Here is a 20851-nt window from a genome sequence, read left to right as displayed (position 1 = left end):
CCTCTTGTCGCCAAACCCCACATGCTCCTCCCCCTGGGCAAGCTGCCACCATCCCTCCGTCCCTCATCACCCTCCCCCTGGGCATCCTAGCTTTTCCGAGGGAGGCGGCGAGGATGGTGGGTAGGAATATGCACTCTGAAGACAGAAGGTAGGGGGCCCGAATCCTGTCTCCATCACTTACTACTCAAGCCTGTTTTCCCATGTTTAAAATGGGAGTAATGGGACTTCCCTGGCAGTCCGTGGTTAAGGCTGCATGCTTCCGCTGCAGGGAGCATGGGTTCAATCCCTTGATGGGGAGCTAAGATCCTGCATACCACGAGGTGCAGCCAAGGAAAAAAAATAAAATGGGAGTAATAAGCAGACTTATGTCATTAGGTCCCTACTTGTGAGAATTGGTGAGCTAATGCATGTCAAGCAACTAAAACGATTGCCTAATGCACAGAGAAAAGCATGTATCAGCTGCAGTTTTTATTGCTATTATGCTCTTTATTCCATCATGCTCTGCAATCCATTCTCTGCAGAGCATCCAGAAGAATCTTTGAAAAGGGGAAATCAGATCACGTCATCCTCTCCCCCAAACCCTCCTTTGCACACAGGATAAAACTGAGCTCCTTCTGTGGGCTCCAGGGTCCTCACCATCCGGCCCCGTCCAACTCTCAGGTCTCCTCTCTCCCACTCACTCTCCCCTCGCTCCTAACACACCAGCCATACACGCCTTCTCCCCTCCTAGACTACCCTCCCGCCTCAGGCCCTTCGCACCCGCTGCTTTCTGTCCAGGACTCACTTTCCCCCAGATCCTCACACTGCAGTGCCCGCTTCTCACCATCTGGGTCTAGGAAAGTGTCCCCCTTTGTCAAGGTCCTCCCTGACCCTGCAGTTAGACCAGCCCCCGCCAAGCCCTGCCTCCAGCACTCTCCACGGCTTGACCTGCTTTGTTGGCACCACGCTTATGCTGCTGGGTTTCCCCCCATCTGTTCACTTGTTCATTCTCTCCTGATGGGAATGTCAGCTCTGTAAGGCAGGGGCTCTTGTCTGCCTTTAACAGTGAACTGGCACAGTGTCTGGCATACAGGAGATGTTCAGTACTCCATAAAGGCTTATGAAATGAAGAGATAAGTAAGAACTTTGGCAAACCAGGCTCAGCTTCGATGCAGAAGTCTTTATGAGCTAAGCCAGGATTGCAGTTTCCTGAGGGCAGAATGGGCAGCACCAGAAATTGGGTCTTGTATTCCAGGGAGCCCCTTCCCCAATGTCCCTGTGGAGTCTGTGATGCAGGTTGGCACCTGGCAGCTCTTCTGGAGCCTTGTGGCAGAGCGTCTCTTGGAAAACTGCTCCAGCCAATGCCAGGCAGCCCAGTAGCCACTGGAGAGCTTCACCCTCCCAAAGAAAATGATCAAATGAAGAAGTTGTGACAGCTGTGGTCATAAAGAAAGACAGCAGGACCCTGTGGGGCCCTCCCAGGTAAAAATCCTTTTCCGTGTCCCCAGTTTTTGTGTAGGGAATACACTTCATTCAGCCTCTTTGACCTTCCCTGAGTTCCAGGGGGCAGATTCAAAGAGTTGTTTATCAGGGGAGGGAGGGGACGCAGAAGCAAAGGAGGGGCAGTCAGGAAAAAATAGTGCAGCCTTGGGGCAGGGTCCTGGCTCCTCCTCAAGGGATACACAGAACAGTATCTCTGAGTTCTTCTGCAGGAACTAAGGCCCCCACCAAGGTGGAGGATGGTACCCTCTGCCGAGCAGAAGACTCCCAGAACACCTCCCTTTAACTGCACCACCAACCAATCAGAACAAAGTTTTGCACACAGTGGAAGAAGATAAAGGCCCTGACCTTTTCTCCAAAAGATTCTCCCTTTAAAAACTTTCATGGTTGAGCAGAATCTTTAGAGTTGGTTTTTGGACATGAATCCGCCTTCTCCCCACATTGCTGGCCTCCTAAATAAAGCAATCTTTCCTTTCCAACCAGCACTTGCCTTTTTTTTTTTAAACTTTTTGGCCATACCTCGAAGTTCCTGTCTTAGTTCCTTGACCAGGGATCAAACCTGCGCTCCCTACAGTGGAAGTGCCCATTCTTAGCTGTGGGACTGCCAGGGAAATCCCAACACTTGCCTTTTGAGTGGCAAGCAGCCAAACTCAGGTAACGATAATGTGTTAATAACTAACATTTACTGATCACTTACTGCATGCCAGGCACTGTGCTGGGCTCCACATAATCTCATCCAATCCTCATAACCACTCCACCATGGATACGGTCATCCCCATTTTACAGAAGGGGACATTGGAGGACAGGAAAGCAAAGGCCCTTGCCCATAGTCAGAGACCTGCTGAGTGGCAAAGCCAGGCAGCCATTCCCAAGTCTCAAGCACTGGAGCACCAGATTGGAGCAAGCAGATTGGCCCTGAATGAGCCCTTCTGCAAGGGGCCTCAGTTTCCTCATCTGTAAAATGGGGTGATGACCTGAGTCCCAGCCCAACCCCCTCCATCCTCACCTGTACACATAAGGCCCGCGCTCCTGCACCTGCGGCTTCTGGCCTTGGATGATCCCCTCAGGGTTGACGATGTTGAAAAAGTAGACAGAGAGGTAGAAGGGGACAGGGATTTCCTTCCACATGTTGAAAGACAGGCTGTTGGGGTCGATGCGCACATTCTGTGGGGGACGAGACAAACAAGCTCATGAGGAAGAGGGCCAGGGCCCCCACCCACCCACCTGCCCTACCACAAGGCTCCAAAAGGGCTGCTTAGTGCCAGCCTGCATCACAGACTCCACAGGGTCATTGAGGAAGGGGCTCCCTGGAGATGTTCTAGGAGCAGGAGGAGGTGGGAAAGCTGTTGACACATGCTGCTCCAGAGTTGACATATGACATAATTAATGTTAATAGTTGATATTATTTGTATGCATTATTTTTAAATGTGTTATAATAACAACAGCCTGATCAAGAGACTGGGAGGTGGCCACTGCTCAACCACAGCTCATGACACCTGGTGGGAACTGAGCTCCGTGTGTCAAATTCATCATTCATTCATTCACTCATTCATTTAACACACATTTTGAAAAACTGAAGTATAGTTGATTTACAATGTTTCAGGTGTACAGCAAAATATTCAATTTTATATATATATATATATATTCTTTTTCAGATTCTTTTCCACTATAGGTTATTATAAGATATTGAATATAGTTCCTTGTGCTATATAGTAAGTCCTTGTTGTTTATCTACTTATATATAGTCGTGTGTATCTGTTAATTCCTAATTTATCCCTCCCCCCTTCCCCTTTGGTAACCCTAAGTTTGTTCTCCATGTCAATACACATTTACTGAACACCTACGACATGCCAGACCCTCTTTTAACAGCTGGTGTTAGAAAAGCGAACAAGACAAACCCAGATCTCTAACTTCACGGGGCTTTTATTCCAGTAGAGGAAAGACAGGTCATCAACAATTAGGGTACAACATGTGGTGTATGAAAGGACATAGTGAAAACACAGCAGGGACTGGGAGGAGGACTGCAATTTTAAACAGAGGAGCCAGGCAGGTGAAAATGTAAGGAAAAACAAAGCAAAAAAAACTAAACCAAAATTAAAAACTAAAGGCACTGGAGGGATTTAGTGGTGGTGGGTAATTTCATGCATAAGATACAGCCTGTGCAAAGGCCCTGGGGCTGGGAGAACTGAGACAGAGCAATGGGGAACAGCCAGGAGGCCAGTGTGGTGGGGAGCAGAGCCTGGGAGTGGGAGGGCAGGAGATGAGAACAAGAGCAATTTTCAATGAAAAGCCAGATATACAGAAATTTATGTGCTGTGCTCTTGTGCTAAGTTGCTTTGGTCATGTCTGACTCTTTGTGACCCTATGAACTGTAGCCTGCCAGGCTCCTCTGTCCATGGGATTCTCCAGGCAAGAATACTGGAGTGGGTTGTCATTTCCTCCTCCAGGGGATCTTCCCCGACCCAGGAGTCAAATCCGTGTCTCCTGTGTCTGCTGCACTGGCAGGCAGGTTCTTTATCACTAGCGCCATATGAACTATAAATCTCCAGGTTTATAAAGCTTGGCAAAAACCCCTTGCCACCTAACCCCGCTCCCAACCTGACCAGCCCATCAGGTAGTTGCTCCATGTTGCAAAGCCAAGTGTCTGGAACAGCTTGCGTCACCTTCACTTTTTCTTTGAATGTGGCCTCCCAGGACAAGGACAGCCACTCCCACTGTCCCCAGACTGTCCCAGAACCGGTGGGCAGGGGCTCTGGAGAAGGAAGAAGACTGGAGCTGGCCAGTGAGGCCCAGCCCCATGTCCCTAACTGGTAGATTTTGGGAAGAAGTGGATTTGGAGAGAGTCAGACCTGAGGGCAAGTTGGCCAGCCCTGAACCTCAGTTTTCCCATCTGTGCAATGGGGCCAGTGACTCTGTAACCTCAACTGTGCTTCATTTGATCTACATGGCACTTCAATGAAGAAAAGTTGAACTCATTGTCAAGAACAACAAAAAAAAATGATTTAACATAAAACCTGGATTTCAAAGTTCTCTTGAAAATATCAGATTAGAGACTTGCCTTCGGGTGTAACAATCCTTTATTGATGAACACATCTTCCTACCAGCTACAAGAGTCACAAGGATCATTTTTTTTAAGGTTTTTAAAATTTATTTATTTATCTTTGGCTGCATTGAGTCTTCACTGTTGCATGCAGACTTTCTCTAGTTGCAGGGAGCAGGGGCTACTTTCTAGTTGCAGCGGTCAGATTTCAGTAGTTGTAGCACGCAGGCTCAGTATTTGTGGTCCACAGGCTCAGCTGCCCCACAGCATGTGGAATCTTCCCAGACCAGGGATCGAACCCACATCCCCTGCACTGGCAGGCATATTCTTAACCGCTGAACCACCAGGGAAATCCAGGATCATTTTTATAACCTGAGCATCGAGTACATGCAAATAAAGGTGACGAGAAAATGTGGTTTGTACAAAGCAACACACAAATGAGCGTTTCCTTGCTGAAGAGGGTGTGGAGAAAAAGGAACCCTCCTACACTCTTGGTGGAGATGTAAACTGGTGCAGTCACTATGGAGAACAGTATTGAAATTCCTCAAAAAACTAAAAATAAAATTACCATATGATCCTGCAATCCCACTCCCGGGCATACATCTGGACAAAACTCATTCGAAAAGATACATGCACCCCAATGTTCACTGCAGCACTATTTACAATAGCCAAGACATGGAAATTACCTAAGTGTCTACTCACAGATGAATGGATAAAGAAGTTATGGCATATATACAATGGAATATTCTCACCATAGAAAAGATGAAATAATGCCATTTGTGGCAATGTGGATCAAACTAGAGATTGTCACACTAAGTGAAGTAAGTCAGACAAAGAAAGACAAATATCCTATGATATCACATGAGGAATCTTAAAATATGATACAAATGAACTTATTTGTAAGACAGAAACAGACTCATAGACACAGAAAACAAGCTTATAGGTGCCAGGGAGGAAGGGTGGGGACAAGTATTTATTAGGAGGTTGGGATTAACACACAGACACTACTGCATACAAATTGCTGTGCTGTACACCGGAAACTCACATAACATTGTAAATCAACTTTATACCAATATAAAATTAAAAAAAAAAAAAAACACAAGCATTTCCCAGGGATTGCCTGTGTGTCAGGTGCTGTTCTAGGCTCGTCACATCATTGTCACCTCCCCAACCAACACCATGACCCCTCGAACCAAGAGGGTCATGGCCCTCACCTTCAACAAAGGCAGCAGCTGCAACTCCCTTCTGGGCCCCGAGGTCCCTGGGGCTCAGGTTTTTCCAGCTCCTCCCAAATTATGTGAGCTGCCAGAAACCCAGATGTTTCTATGGCATCTCCCGATTGTTTCAAGAGCAACACGGTATTATTCAAAATCAACACACCCGGGAGGCAGATGGCGCATCTTCAGGCCACGGCTGGACCCCAGGAGACCCCTTTGCCACACTTGCCAGAGCACCTCACCCAGACCATCTCCCAGAGCGGAGGACCTCTCCGTGTCACAGGCAGGGATACTGGGGCCCGGCGAGGCTGTGTGGCTCCTCTCCAGCCCCGCCACCCGCCCCCTCAGCACGGGCTTGGTGAATGAGGTGAATGCTTGCCCCGTCATGTCCGACTCTTTGCAACCCCATGGACTGGGGCCCGCCAGGCTCCTCTGTCCGTGCGATTTCCCAGGCAAGAGTACTGGAGTGGGTTGCCATTTCCTCCTCTAGGGGATCTTCCTGACCCAGAGATCGAGCCTGCATCTTCTGTGTCTCCTGCATTGCAGGCAGTTTCTCTACCACTTGAGCCACTGAGGAAGCCAAGAAAGTGGAATTCCGACCTCAGCCTGGAAGTTGTTGGTGGGTTTGGGGGTCGGATGGAAACCTTCAAATTTTAATACGAAGGAACAAAGACAGGCCCACAGGCGGAGGCAGTCTGTCGTGCCCTCTCTCCATCCCCTCATCCACAGAATAGCGGTCAGAAGAAAACACATCAACCCAGTTTCCTTCTTTTTACATGTTTGTAATAAAACACATAAGCTCTAACCTCTTAGCAAATATTTAAATATACAATGCAGTGGGTTTTCTATTTTTTGCTGTGCTTGTCAGACCGTAGTTCCCCAACCAGGGACCAAACCTGGGCCCTGGGCAGTGAGAGCACAGAATCCTAACCACTGGACCGCCAGGGAGTTCCCTACCATGTGGCACTGCTAACTCTAGGCACTATACAGATCTTTTATTCATCATGACTAATAATAATATTATATAATGTTGGAAATATAATTGTAAAAGACCCTGATGCTGCGAAAGATTGAAGGCAGGAGCAGAAGGGGACGACAGAGGATGAGATGGTTGGATGGCATCATCGACTCAATGGACAGGAGTTTGAGCAAACTGCGGGAGATAGTGAAGGACAGGGAAGCCTGGCGTGCTGCAGTCCACGGTGTTGCAAAGAGACAGACACAATTTAGCGACTGAACAACAACCATAAATAAAAAGGAAGGAAGGAAACTTTCAGAGGTGATGGACATGTTTAAACGTAGATTGTGGTGATGGCTTCACTTCTCTGTAAACTCATCCGGTTGTATACATGCTTAGTCGCTCAGTCGTGTACGATTCTTTGCAACCCCATGCACTACAGCCCGCCAGGCTCTTCTGTCCATGGGATTTCCCAGGCAAGAATACTGGAGTGGGTTGCCATTTCTTTCTCCAGGGCCTCTTCCTGACCCAGGGATTGAACCCCACGTCTTGTGTCTCCTGCATTGCAGGCAGATTCCTTACCCGCTGAGCCATTAGGGAAGTTGTATAATTATATACATACAACTAATTTATTATGTTAATCATACAGCAGTAAAGTGGCTTAAAATTAAAACAAAAAACAGTTTCCAGTTCCTGCCTCCCTCCCCCAGCCCTGTTTTTAAGCAAAGGTACAGTGACCCAGAGAAGCCTGGAGAAGCCTTTGAAATTCCGGAATTCTGCTGTGCTTTCCTAATCTCCTGGTCTTCCCACCTAATTCAGGGATAAATCAAGGTCGAATCAATGAATCACCAGATGAAGGCTTACGTTTCTCTCTTCAACAGAAGGGGCTGTGGGGTTCTGGGGCTCCACTCCGTTCGTGGGTACTCACTCACAGGGAATCTCCCATGAGCCAGCTTTGCCTTATGGATACGTTTTTAATCCTTTCTGTGCCTCAGTTTCCTCATCCATAAAGTGGGTGCAATGATAGCATCCATCTCATAGGTCTGGTGTGAGGTTTAAATGCCTTTGTAAAATGCTTAGAAGAGGGGCAAGTAGAGCCTAGGGACCCAGCAGGTCAGCCAAGCAGTCACCTGGCACAAAGTGACCAGCCCTTCCCCCTCCCCCATTGCTGCCCCACCTCTGGTGGGGGTTGGACTTTGTACCGCTTACAATCAGAGGGATAACTTTCTTTCGGTCACACTGGACCAGAAGCATTAGGACCAGGCAGCTGATTAGATAACAGTGCGCAGGCCAAGCTCACGGCCTTTTGCCCAACATAGCTGATTCTATCCCTGCCCCCATCCCCCAAGGTCAAAGATCACAGCCCACACACAAAGACCAAGAGAGAAAGCCAAGGTGATCCCTTCCTGGACGCAGCTCCCTCTTATCCAACCAGATTCTCTGAGCTCATTCTGGACAGGCAAGAGGGCTGCCTGGAAGAGAGGGCATGTGAAAGAAAGAGTTGGGCTTTGTCATGAAAAAAAGACGAGGAGGGTGTTACTGGCAGGGGACACAGCCTGTGCAAAAGCTAGGTAGCTTCTAAGAACGTGATCTACCTTAAAATCCACCAATCCCAAATATGCTTTTAAAACAACTCAAATGTTCACGATGGATAAACCAACTCTGTGTATCTATACAACGGAATAGATAGATAAAAAGGAGAACCGATGCTTTCAAATTATGGTGCTAGAGGAGACTCTTGAGAGACTCTTTGCAACCCTATGGACTGTAGCCCTCCAGGCACCTCTGTCCATGGGATTCTGCAGGCAAGAACACTGGAGTGGGTTGCCATGCAGGGACTGAACCTGCATCTTTTACGTCTCCTGCTTGGCAGGCAGGTTCTTTACCACTAGAGTGACCTGCGAAGCCCTGTAAAGAGAATCATACAAGTCTTCAAATGTACCCATAATTCTCTATTTCTTGAAAACAAGCAGAGATACAAAAGACCATAAACGTCTCCTTTTACTTAGCAAAATATTTTTGAGGTCCTGATCATTAATCTTTTTAAAGCGTAGTTTGCTGACTCTGTTGTTGTTGTTTTAATGTGTTTGCTCCAGTCTCAGTTGCAGCATGGGTGATCTTTTAGGTGCAGCACGCGAACTCTTAGGTGTGGCACGTAGGACTTAGTGCCCTGACCAGGGATCAAACCCAGGCCCCCTGCAATGACAGCAAGGTATCTTGGCCAACGAGGAAGTCCCAGTTTGTTGACTTTTATCAAATGCACATACCTCACCTGTCTGGCAACAAGAAATGGGACATCTTCATCACGCCTTGCTTAAAAGGATGCGTATGAGCCTTTCTGTGCTCCTGGCAGCATTATCTATAAGAGCCAAAAGGTGGATGTGACGCGAGTGTCCACTGACAGATGAATGGATGAATGGAATGTGCTGTAGCCAAGGTTATGCAGCCTTAGGAAAAAAAAGGGAATTCTCCTCTGTGCTACATCATAAGGGAACTTTTAAAACATTACTAGAGGCAATGAGACAGTAGAAAAAAACACGTATTATACGATTCCATTTGTGTGAAGTGTCTAGAACAGGCAAGGGAGTTCCCTGGCAGGCTAGTGGTTAGGATTCCGGGCTTTCAGGGCTGTGGCCTGGGTTCAATTCCAAGTCGGGAAACTGAGATCCCATAAGCTGTGCAAGATGGTTAAAAAAAAAAAAAGGCAAATCTATAGGGACAGATCTATAGAAGAAGATTCTGGAGAGTCCCTTGGAATGCAAGGAGATCAAACCAGTCCATCCTAAAGGAAATCAAGCCTGAATATTCATTGGAAGGACTAATGCTGAAGCTGAAACTCCAATACTTGGGCCACCTGATGTGAAGAACCGACTCACTGGAAAAGACCCTGATGTTGGGAAAGATTGAAGGCAGGAGGAGAAGGGGACAACAGAGGATGAGATGGTTGGATGCCATTACCGACTCCATGGACATGAGTTTGAGCAAGTTCCGGGAGTTGGTGAAGAACAGGGGAGCCTGGCATGCTGCGGTCCATGGGGTCGAAAAGAGTCGGACTGAACTGAACTGAACTGATAGGCGCAGAAAACTGAACTGAACTGAACTGATAGGCACAGAAAACAGTCTGGGAGTTGCCAGGGGAGCATGGGGAGTGACTCCTTAATAGCTACAGGGTTTCCTTTTGGGGTGATGAAAATATTCTGGAACTAGACATGTGTGTAATGGTTATACAACATTGTGAATGTCCTAAATGTCACTCAATCGTATGGTTTTTAATGGTTTAAATGGTGAGTTTTTTATTAACTGAAACTTGAAAAAAGAAAGTGAAAGTGAAAATTGCTCAGTTGTGTCCAACTCTTTGGGATCCCATGGACTACTCCAGGCCAGAATGCTGGAGTGAGTAGCCTTTCCCTTCTCCAGGGTATCTTCCCAACTCTGGGATCAAACCCAGGTCTCCCACACTGCAGGAGGATTCTTTACCAGCTGAGCCACAAGGGAAGTCCAAGAATACTGGGTGGGTACCTCAGCCCTTCTCCAAGGGATCTTCCCAACCCAGGAATAGAACCAGGGTCTCCTGCATTGCAGGCAGATTCTTTACCAACTGCAAAATCAGGGAAGCCTTGACACAACTTTAAAAAAAGAAAAAAAAAGACTAACTGCAAATTAAAACAAGATCACTTCCCAAAAGATGGACACAAATTAAGTCACCTGAGAAAAACAAGCCCAGGAAAAGGTGTGGGGAGACAGAGATGCCCAAGAATGTGAGCACACCGCCCCCGCCTTCGTGACTGTACAGCGCCCTGCTTGGCACACTGGCTTTCAGACACTGCTGACCCTGCCCAGGATCACTGCCTGCACACATTGGGTGACGGAAACAAGCTTCAGGAACGAACTCCCGCCTTTCCAGCACGATGCTACTTACACTCCCAAAGGATTATCCGCTACTCAGATATTCTCTCCTCGTCCGTTTTGTTCTTACAGTGCTGGTCCCCACTCACGCCAGTCATCTCGCATCCCAAGATAGGATCGCATGCAGCCCAGAGCTGGACAACTGTGCCCTACAGATTCCCACATGCGTACAAGATGGCTGAAAAACAATCACTGAAGGACTTTCCTGGTGGTCCAGTGGTTAAAATTCCATGCTTCTCATGTATGGGTTCAATTCCCGGTTGGGGAACTAAGATCCCACATGCTTTGTGGCAGACAGAAACCTAAGTCAGAAAAAGACAAGCTGCAGAAAGATAACAGTCACTACGGCCTGTTCATGGCATCACCGACTCAGTGGATATGAGTCTGAGCAAACTCTGGGAGATGGTGAAGGACAGGGAAGCCTGCAGTCCATGGGGTCGCAGAGTCGGACACGACTGAGTGACTGAACAACAACTGCCTATTCACATGAATTTTTCAAACATACAAAATACCATGAAACATTTTATTTAAGTTGCCAGCACAGTGTTGGCCTAGAAGCCAACCGGCCTGGTCCCTGTGGCCTCTCCAGATCCGACATCCTGCCGTGTCCCTGTCACTCAGCCAGCCACGCTGGACTCCTTGCCATCCCTTGTACAAGTAGGCACAGCCCTGCCCCAGGACCTCTGCACAGGCTGTTCTCTCTGCCCTCAATGTTCCTCATGAGGTAGCAGCATAGCCAAATCTCTCACCCTTCTTAATCTTTCCTCACATGCCTCCTCTCAGGAAGACACACCCTATCTACCCCCAAATCCCTGAACCCCCTAACCTGCTCTATGTTTTCCAGAGTCATTGTTACCTTCCGGCATACTTATAATTAATTATGTCTACTGTTCTTCATCTGTCTCTCCTGTTAGATCATAAAGCCACCAGGACCAGATCCTCAGTTGCTTTATTCACTGATGGATCTCCCAGGCCTGGAACAGAGGTTGGCACCCAGCAGGCACTCAGCAATATGAGCTCAGGAACAAACAGAATCAGAGTAGAAATGTCTAGGGAGCAGCTATCTGCCTTCTCCTTTGTGTATGTTTTAAAAAGCTTGTACTTAAGGTACTACAAGGTAGGGGCTGGGGGCAGGGGTGGCACACTACGAGGTTTGCAGTATCTTAGTTCCCTGATCAGGGATTGAACCCAGGCCCTCAGCAGTGGAAGTGCAGTCTCAACCACTGGACCACTAGAGAAATCTCTCAGTTAAGTAAATCTTAAATATTACAATGCTAAAGGAAATCAACCCTGAATATTCACTGGAAGGACTTACGCTGAAGCTAAAGCTCCAATACTTTGGCACCTGATACGAAGAACAGACTCATTGGAAAAGACCCTGATGCTGGGAAAGATTGAGGGCAGGAGGAGAATGGTATGACAGAGGACGAGATGGTTGGATGGCATCACCGACTCAATGGACATGAGTTTGAGCAAACTCTGGGAGATGGTGAAAGACAGGAAAGCCCACTGTGCTGCAGTCCATGGAGTTGCAAAGAGTCAGACACAACTGAATGACTGACCAACAGCAAACATTATAATTTTAATTAAAATGTGATCTGCAACTTCACTGGCCAGGCCGCAGCCTTGAGACTGGGGTGAATGGATGCTGAGACTCAGATCAGCAGTGGTCCACCTCCAACAGCTCCCATTTCCTTTCTGGGTGGGGCAGTAAAGACCCTGCCTAGAGGGGGTGCGGAGCAGATGTCCTGAGGCCCAGGGGCAGAGAAGTGGGACCCCAGACCAGTCTTCTGCTTCACAGAGAGGCCCACAGAAGGCAGGGGAAAGGCCCAGGCTTCACGTAACTGTCCCTCCAAGGAACTCAGGCCAGCCAGGCAGGCCTCCAGCACAAGCCTGGGATGAGCTTGGAGTAGAGAAGCAGGCAGAGGCTGAGAGGGGCCCCACAACTCCAGGGGCCTCTGTCCTCACCCCTGGGAGTCAGCAGCCAGATCACAGGATCTCTGCTCACAGACGCCAGGAAAGCATCTCTCAAGGGGTCACTGGGGCCAGGAAGTCTGCGAGCCCGGTTAAACCACCCACCAGGAAACCTCCCCTTGCCCATCTCCAGAGCTGTAAGGCTCCTTGGGCTGCTGTAACAAAGCCACACTCTGGATGACTTAAAACATCTATCTTCTCTCAACTCTAGAGGCTAGAAGTCCGGAATTGAGGTGTGGGCTCCTTCTGAAGGTTCCAGGGGATGAGCCTAACTTGCTCCTCCAGCCCCTGGTGGTCTCAGGCATTCCTTGGCTTGTAGCCACCTCCCTCCAATCTCTGCCTCCATCATCGCATCCCCCTCCTCTCTGTGTGTCCTCTTCCTATAAAGACATTCCTGGTGGACTTAGGGTCCATCTGATCCATACTTTCATCACATCTGCAAAGACCCTATTTCCAAATAAGATCACATTCACCAGTAATGGGGGTTAGGACTTGGACATACTTTTTTTTGGGGGGTGGGGCAGGGGGAGACCCTGCTCAGCCCAATCCAGGGAGAAAAAGCCAGGGCAAAGCTGAGTGATCAGGGTGTTGATTGAACCACAAGTGCCTACTGCCTCCCGTTGCACTCTTCCCTGCTCCCAGGATGACTCTGACTGCCAATTCCAAAACCCCACTCTCCAGGTGCCACCTCCTCCAGGAAGCCTTCAGGGAACTACCTAAGATGAGCCTGCTCTGATCTAATTAAGACCTGGGTCATTCCATGGACAGTCACCCCATTCCATGCTAGATGCTATATTCTGAATTTACAGATAGATGAACAAGGGACTTCCTTGGTGGACCAATGGCTAAGAATTCTTGCTCGCAAGACAGAGGATGCCGGTTCGATCCCTGGTCAGGGAACTAAGATCCCACATGCCGAGCAGCAGTTAAGCCCTTCGTGCCGCAACTACTGAAGTCTGTGTACCACAACTAGAGTCTGTGCATTGCAACAAAAGATCCCACGTGACGCAAGGAAGATCTTGCATGCCACAACTAAGACCCAAAACAGCCATAAATAAGTAAATGTTTTTAAAAAATAAAGATAAATGAATAAGATGGGGTCCCTGAGAAGCTGGGGAAGGGCAGGGAAGCCAGAGAATCCTATCCACCATCTGTACAGCACTGGTCTGGTAACAAAACACTTCCGTCTCATTATATTCTCATATATTCCGCCCTCATTATATTCTGAAAGACCCACTGAACAGACACAGACACTGAGGCCTGAGGGCCAAGTATCACCTGAGGTCACAGGTGCAGGAAGAGACTGAGCCCCTGGTTTTGCATCAACATGCAGGCCTGTATCCTCATGTTTCTCTCCCACTGGGCTCAGAGCACACAGGACAGGAGTTTCACAAATTAATCATTAATCTGATCTGCCCAATGAATTGCAAAACGCAATCCTGCCCCCACCGGTAACAGGAAACACACCTCTAATAACCAGATGAGCCAAGACTCTGATTCACCTGTACGAGGCCGGGTTCTGGGACGAGACCAGACTCTTCCCGCTCCAGCCAGTCACTCTCTACCTCCTGGATCCCAGGATCCAGAGACACCCCCAGCCCCATAGGGCTCATTTTGTTGTCATTGTTCAGTTGTAGGGTCGTATCCTACTCTTTGCGACCCCATGGACTGCGGCACTCCAATCTCCCAGAGTTTGCTCAAACTCATGTCCATTGAGTCAGTGATGCCATCTAACCATCTCGTCCTCTGTCGCCTCCTTCTCCTCCTGCCCTCAATCTCTCCCAGCATCAGGGTCTTTTCCAATGAGTTGGCTCAACTCAGGGAAGACTGTAGTGTGGGCTGATTCAGTCTGGATTTGGGAATGCCATACCCTTGACTAAAGTTCTGACTTCCTTTGATTTTAAAGGCAAGAAGAATTAAAGAAAAGATTAAAAAAAAAAAAAAAAAAAAGGAAACCCAAGCACGTTGCTAAAACAGCAGAATGAGTTGCTTAAGCTAAGAAGTTGAGTCATGCTTGACTCCTCCACTTCTCTCCCACCCAAAAACCATCCATCAGGAAGTCTTGGCTGCTCTTGCTCTAAGACACACCCAAAATCCATCCACTTTTTTCCAACACCACCCCTGGCCCCTAGCATCATTTGCTTAGACCAATGCAGTCATCTCTTCACTGGTTCTCTCATGTTTGCCTTTGTCCCTAGGCTGTTCCCCACACAGATCAGAGCTACTGGTTTAAAAGGTATATCTGATCATGGCATCTTCCTGCTCAAACACCTCCCACAGCTCCCTACTTATCTAGGGATTAAATCCCAACCTCTAACAGTGACCTACAAAGTCTCACACCCTCTGGCTCCCTGCAGCTACACTAATCGTAGCTCCCTTTACAGTCCACCTTGCTCACTCTGATCCAGCCACATTGGCCTCACTGTTCCTGAGCCCACCAGCCAAGATTCTGGGCCTGGTAGGCATAGGGCTTATGCATTGACCATTTGCTCCTCCAAGGGCAATCTTCTCTCCAAGGTCCACATAGGTGATCCCTTCATTTCTCAAGTCTAAAGTCACCTTCTCAATGAGGCCTTCCATCAACAATATTTGCTGGTTTCTCACTGCATGTCAGGCTCTTTTCTAGGTCCTGGGGACTATAGTAGTGAATGAAATGGACAAAGAGACTATCCTTTCTAAAGCAGTCCTTCCCCCATCACATCCCATCCATCACCTGTTTTGTCTGCCCAGCATTATCAACACCAGCAATTCCTATGTATTTGTTGACAAGTCCCCCTTCCCACTGCCTGGAATGCAGTCATGATAGATTGAGCTACAGCAGCCACCCTGGGTCATGAGGCAGCCTTGAGAATGGAAGCCACACACAAAGGATGGTAAAGAAGAAAGATAGGAAACACAATCCCATGACTTCATGGAGTCACCCCATCATCCCTAGGCAGTGAGTCCTCAGAGAAAGGTCCATTCGACTCACAAAGAGATCCTATACCATATACCAAAAGGGCTAACGAGAAAAAGACCGACAGATGTCAGCAAGGATGTGGAGCCACCAGAATGCACACTGGTGAAAGTGCAGTTTGGTACAGTCAGTACAGAAAATGATGTGGCAGTGTCTCCTGAAGCTAAATAACACACATGTCCACAAATGAGTGACAAATGGCATGTTCATACAGTGGGACATCACCCAAGCAAAGAAAAGGAATGGACACAGATGACCTAAACGAGCACATCGATGACCAACAGAAACTCGACGCCCACTGATGTGATATTCCAGGGAATGGGCAACGGTAGTCTCTGGTGCTAGAGGCGGGGGTTGCAGCACCTTGGGATGACAGCTGACATGGAGGGATTCAGGACAGCCTTCCACAGGTGAGCGTGCCAAACACACATCCACGTAATTCCTCGACCTCTACACCTAAGGTTGTACACTTTCCTGCACTGATGCTAAATCTAGAATTTTTTTTTTTTTTTTTTTTCAGCCTCACCACTCAGCTTGCAGGATCTTAGTTTCAGGACCAGGGATCAAACTCATGTGCCCTGCAGTGGACGTATAGAGCCCTAACCACTGGACTGCCAGGGAATTTAGATTTTTTTAATGAAAAAAAATTAAAGCAAAAGAAATTTTAATATAAAGGGTGAGGGCTTTTGAGCTGTTTAGCACTCCCTCAAGAGGCACCTCAGCCCACAAGAGCTCAACAGGGAGACTGTATCCTGTCAAATCTGACCTCTGAAGCTCTCAGGCTGCCTCTGGGAGACCAGCAAGGAGACCACTGGAGACCCAGAAGGAAGGGGGGTCTGGAGGCCCTCCCTACAAGCAAGGGGACCCAGCTCTATGTCTACAGTCAGCCACTCCCCATCTCCTAACTTCCTGCCCTTCTCCATCTACCAGAACTTTCTGTGCCCTGGTTTCCTCACCTGTAAACAGGATTTGGAAACAGGGAGGACCAAGCTCAATTGGGGAGTCATATTGACATAATGAGACGAGCACAGCACTGAGCCTCTGTGCTCTTCCTGCCCAAACCCAGAACCACAATCTAATCACAAGAGGAACATCAGACAAATCCCCATGGAAAGGCATCCGACCAAACCCCTAACTAGTGCTCTTCAAAATCATCCAGGTCACCAAAACCAACACCACCTGAGAAACAGGCACAGCCAAGAGAGCCTAAGGAAACACAACGACTAAGTGTGGCATGGTGTCTGGACGGGATCCTAGGAGGGAAAAAAGGAGATGAAGGACTTCTCTGGAGGTCCAGCGGTTAAGACCCTATGCTTCCACTGCAGGGGGCGCAGTTTCGATCCTTGGCCGGGAAACTAAGATCCCACATGCCTCGAGGTGCAGCCAAAAACAATTGTTTTAAAGGGAAAAGATAAAGGAGATGAGATAGGAACTAAGGAAACCCCAAAAAAGTGCTGACAAGAGTTTATACTATTGGATCACCACTAACGGACTACACTAATTAAAGACGCTAACAATAGGGGAAGCCAAGTGTGGGAAACGAGGGCGCCCTCCGTACTGTCTTCTCCATTTGTCTGTAAATCTAAAACTGTTTTAAAAATAGGAAGCTGTCGAGACACACAGGGCTCCATGAGCGTCACACCAGTGCCTGGCTGAGTTATATCAGAGCTGAGAAGCAAAGGAAAAACGCGAGCCCCAGTAATGCTCCAGAACAGTAAATTCGTTGAGAAAATAGTGAAATGTTTAAAAGTAGATATATTAAAACAATATTGGGACTTCCCCGGTGGTCCACCGGTTAAGAAACCACCTTGCAATGCAAGGGAGCCCTGATCAGGGAGCGAAGATCTTACATGCCATGGAGAAACTAAGCCTGTGTGCACGGCAACTAGAGAAAGCCCACACACCACAACGAAGACGCAGCATAAAAAAAATAATAATAATAATAAATAAATAAATAAAACATTAAGTTTAAATATTTTATTTAAACCCAAACCAGAATTTATTATAAATTTACCCCTGGCTTTTCTTTTTTTTTTTACTTCCCTAGCTTTAATGGAAGCAAATTCATTGCATTCGATTTCTATTGCCATGTAACAAATTATCAAACATGTACTGGCTTAAAATGTCACACATTTACTATCTAACGGCTTTGGAGGTCAGAAATCAAAAATAGGTCCCAGGTGGCACTCATGGTAAAGAACCCATCTGCCAGTGTGGGAGACCTAAGAGACATGGGTTCGATCCCTGGGTTGGGAAGATCCCCTGGAGAAGGAAATGGCAACCCACTTCAGTATTCTTGCCTGGAGAATTCCCACGGACAGAGGAGCCTAGAGGGCTATAGTCTATGGGGTCGCACAGAGCCGAACATAACTGAAGTGACTTAACAACGCACACACCATAACAGAGCTAAAATCAAGGTGTCTGCAGGGCTGGTTCCTCCTGGAGGCTTTCTAGGAGAATCCAGTCACCTAGCTTTTCCAGTTCCTAGAATCCACCTGCATTCCTTGGCCCCCTTATCACTCCGACCTCAGCTTTCATCATCACATCCTTTCTGACTCCCCTGCCTCCCTCTTACAAGGACCCTTATGATGATGTTAGTCCCATCCAGATAATTCCGGACAATCTTCCCACCCTGAACTCCTTAATGTAATCACATCTACAAAGCCCCTTTTGTCACATGGCGGTAACGCATCCACAGGTCCCAGGATTAGAACTTCTTTGAGGGGCCATCATCCTACTTCCCATACCCACTCAGACATGTGAGGCTTCCTCCCACACAGCCCCGTCCACACCCAGGAGCACCCCACTGCCGGGGCGGGGCGACCTTTGTTCCCCATGCGCCCCTTCCTTTCCAGGGCATCCTTGTCTGCAGCCACCAAGCAGGGACCCCGCCAGGACAAGGTGGACCAGCTCCCACTGCGGGAGGCCCACTGTCCTCCTAAAGTGCCCCTCCTTGTGTGAACTTCCTTAAAAGAAACAGACTGGGGGAGGGTTCCCTGGTGGCTCAGTGGTAAAGAATCTGCCTGCCAATGCAGGAGACACAGATTCAACCCCTGATCTGGGAGATTCCCACGTGCCGCAGAGCATGTAAGCCCGTGCGCCACAACTACTGAGCCTGCGCTCCGGAGCCCGTGAGCCGAAACCACTGAACCCACATGCCCCAACTACTGAAGCCCAGGTGCCCTAGAACCTGAACTCCACAACAGGAGAAGTCACCGCAGGGAAAGAGTGATCCCCACTCACCACAAGTACAGGAAAGCCCGTGCAGCAACGAAGACCCAGCACAGCCAAAAATAGATAAATAAAATTATTAAAAAAAGAAACACGGGGCAGAACAAAGTCTGGGTGGGTTTTCTTGCAAGTGCTGCAGTGGGGCGGGGTGGGGAGTGCCTTTGTTCTCAAAACTCAGGTCTGCGAGAAGCCCCTTTGGGGCCTCAGACAGGCCCCTTCCTCCTCCCAAATTCTAAGACCAAAACACAGCCTGGCCTGACAATGACACAGGGTGTCCATTGGAACAGGAACTGAGACACACCCCAAAGAACTCCACAAGCTGCACTGTCAGCCAGAAAGCTGAGGGCCTAAAGGCCAGCATCCCCTCTCCCCAGGGCAGCATCAGAATCGGGGAGGGGGGTATCTCCCAAAGCAACCCTCCAAAAGCCAACAGGTTCCCACAGGACAGATGGGGGCGCAAAGGTCAGAGGACAGACAGACTCAGGGTTCTAAGGGTCTCAGGAAGCTTCCTGGCCGGGCAGGGCCCAAGTGACCACTGAGCCACAGTCCCTCAGCCCCGCAAAAGGGACCCAAAGGTGGGGGCCCAGGACATTTCTAAACAGCTGAAAAAGTTCATCATTTGGAAAATTCCTCACTATACCTTGGAATTCTTTTTGACGGAATAACAGCCCGGTGGCAGCTTCAAAGGCACGGGTCCTTTGCTTTACATCATTGTTTACCATGCGCCTGTTTGAGCAGTGGTTCTCAAAGTGTGGTCCCTGGACCAGCAACATCACCTGGGAACCTGACAGAAATCCTGATTCTCAGGTCCGTCTCAAACCTGCCGACTCAGCATCTCTGGGGAAGGGACTCAGATATCTGTGCTTTAACAAGCCCTCCTGGGACTCCTGCCACATGAGACAGTTAGAGAACCAGTGTCAGAGACTAAGATGAACTGATGTCAGATACTTGCTTCAGAATAAAAATACTTGTGGTACAGATGAAACAGGAAGGCGGGACTCGATGTCTATTAAAGCAGGCGAAGGGCACGTGGCAATCTTGCTGTGATCTTTTTTTAAATGCACATTTGAAATTTTCATAACACATTCTTTTAAACCAGTTAAAATTTGCAACCCCTACCGCACCCCCAGAGAAACAGATCTTCTGTCTTCCTGAAGCCAACTCCACAAACTGTCAGATTTGGCCACTGGATGAGTTTGGGATCACACTGTACTTCAAAATACTTGAATTTGTTGACAACATCTTAAAAATGGCAGGTACGTTCTGGATTTCCAGCTTCTTCTAAAAAACCGGGAGGTGTGCTGGCTCTGGGTCTGCATCCCCACGTAGCCTAGCGTGCTGAGCTAAGGAGCAGCTGCTCCTGGCACAGGACTTGCAATCCGAATCACCACAGGCTCCATGGCTCCCTAAGACCTCACACCAGGCTGCTTTACTCACTGGCATTGTCAGCATGGCCCTTCCAGGGATCTGAGTTTGTAAGCCCTGACCTACAATAACACAGGATGAGAATATGGTATTCATTCATTCCAACTCTGCCTAAGCATCTACTATGCTCACAACTGGTCCTCAAGTGTCATGGGGAAGCAAAGTTCATCAGACAGAGCTGAGCAGGGATTAGGAAAATGACAGGTTATTCACAAATGATTCAGACACACAATAGGAAGAGCTCAGCTCATTAAGCATATCTACTGGCACTGGAACATCATTTAACACTGGCAGGACTGGGACTTCCCTGGTGGCCCAGCGGTTAGGACTCCACACTTCCACTACAGGGAGTACAGTTTCGATCACTGGTTGGGGAACTAAGAACCCGCATGCCACGTGATGTGGCCAAAGAAACAAAACATTGGCAGGACTGTCAATAGGCTGGGATACTGTTGGGGAATCAGCTACTAAAGCAAACTCTGGTATGAGTGATGATACACTCTGGTATACACTCTGGGATACTGCTGGGGAATCAGCTACTAAAGCAAACGTCCATGCCCAACACCCCAGTAATCCCATTCCTGGGTATTCGCTAAGAGAAATGAAAATCCACGTCCACACAAATGCTCCCAGCAGTTCTACTCCTGGTAGCCCCCAAACCAGAA

General features: G+C 48.3%; 1 protein-coding gene across 4 annotated transcripts in view; it reads right to left on the bottom strand.

Moving 5' to 3' along the window:
- Positions 1–20851, bottom strand: part of SCARB1 (scavenger receptor class B member 1) — a 93280-nt gene that overhangs the window by 41969 nt on the left and 30460 nt on the right. For all 4 annotated transcript variants that reach the window (XR_015144429.1, XR_015144430.1, XM_086347283.1 and 1 more), the window contains exon 2: positions 2486–2643. Coding sequence is in view for 2 of the 4 variants with exons in the window: in XM_086347283.1 (XP_086203409.1) it covers positions 2486–2643 (158 nt within the window). In the remaining 2 variants the exon portion in view is untranslated. The remainder of the gene's footprint in view (positions 1–2485; positions 2644–20851) is intronic.

The sequence above is a fragment of the Bos grunniens genome, chromosome 17 (genome assembly GCF_055505025.1).
Source record: "Bos grunniens cultivar Pamir isolate PY7600 chromosome 17, Bosgru_T2T1.0, whole genome shotgun sequence".
Lineage (NCBI taxonomy): Eukaryota > Metazoa > Chordata > Mammalia > Artiodactyla > Bovidae > Bos > Bos grunniens.
The sequence above is the reverse complement of the archived record's forward strand: the minus strand, read 5'-3'. Positions and strand labels throughout refer to the sequence as shown.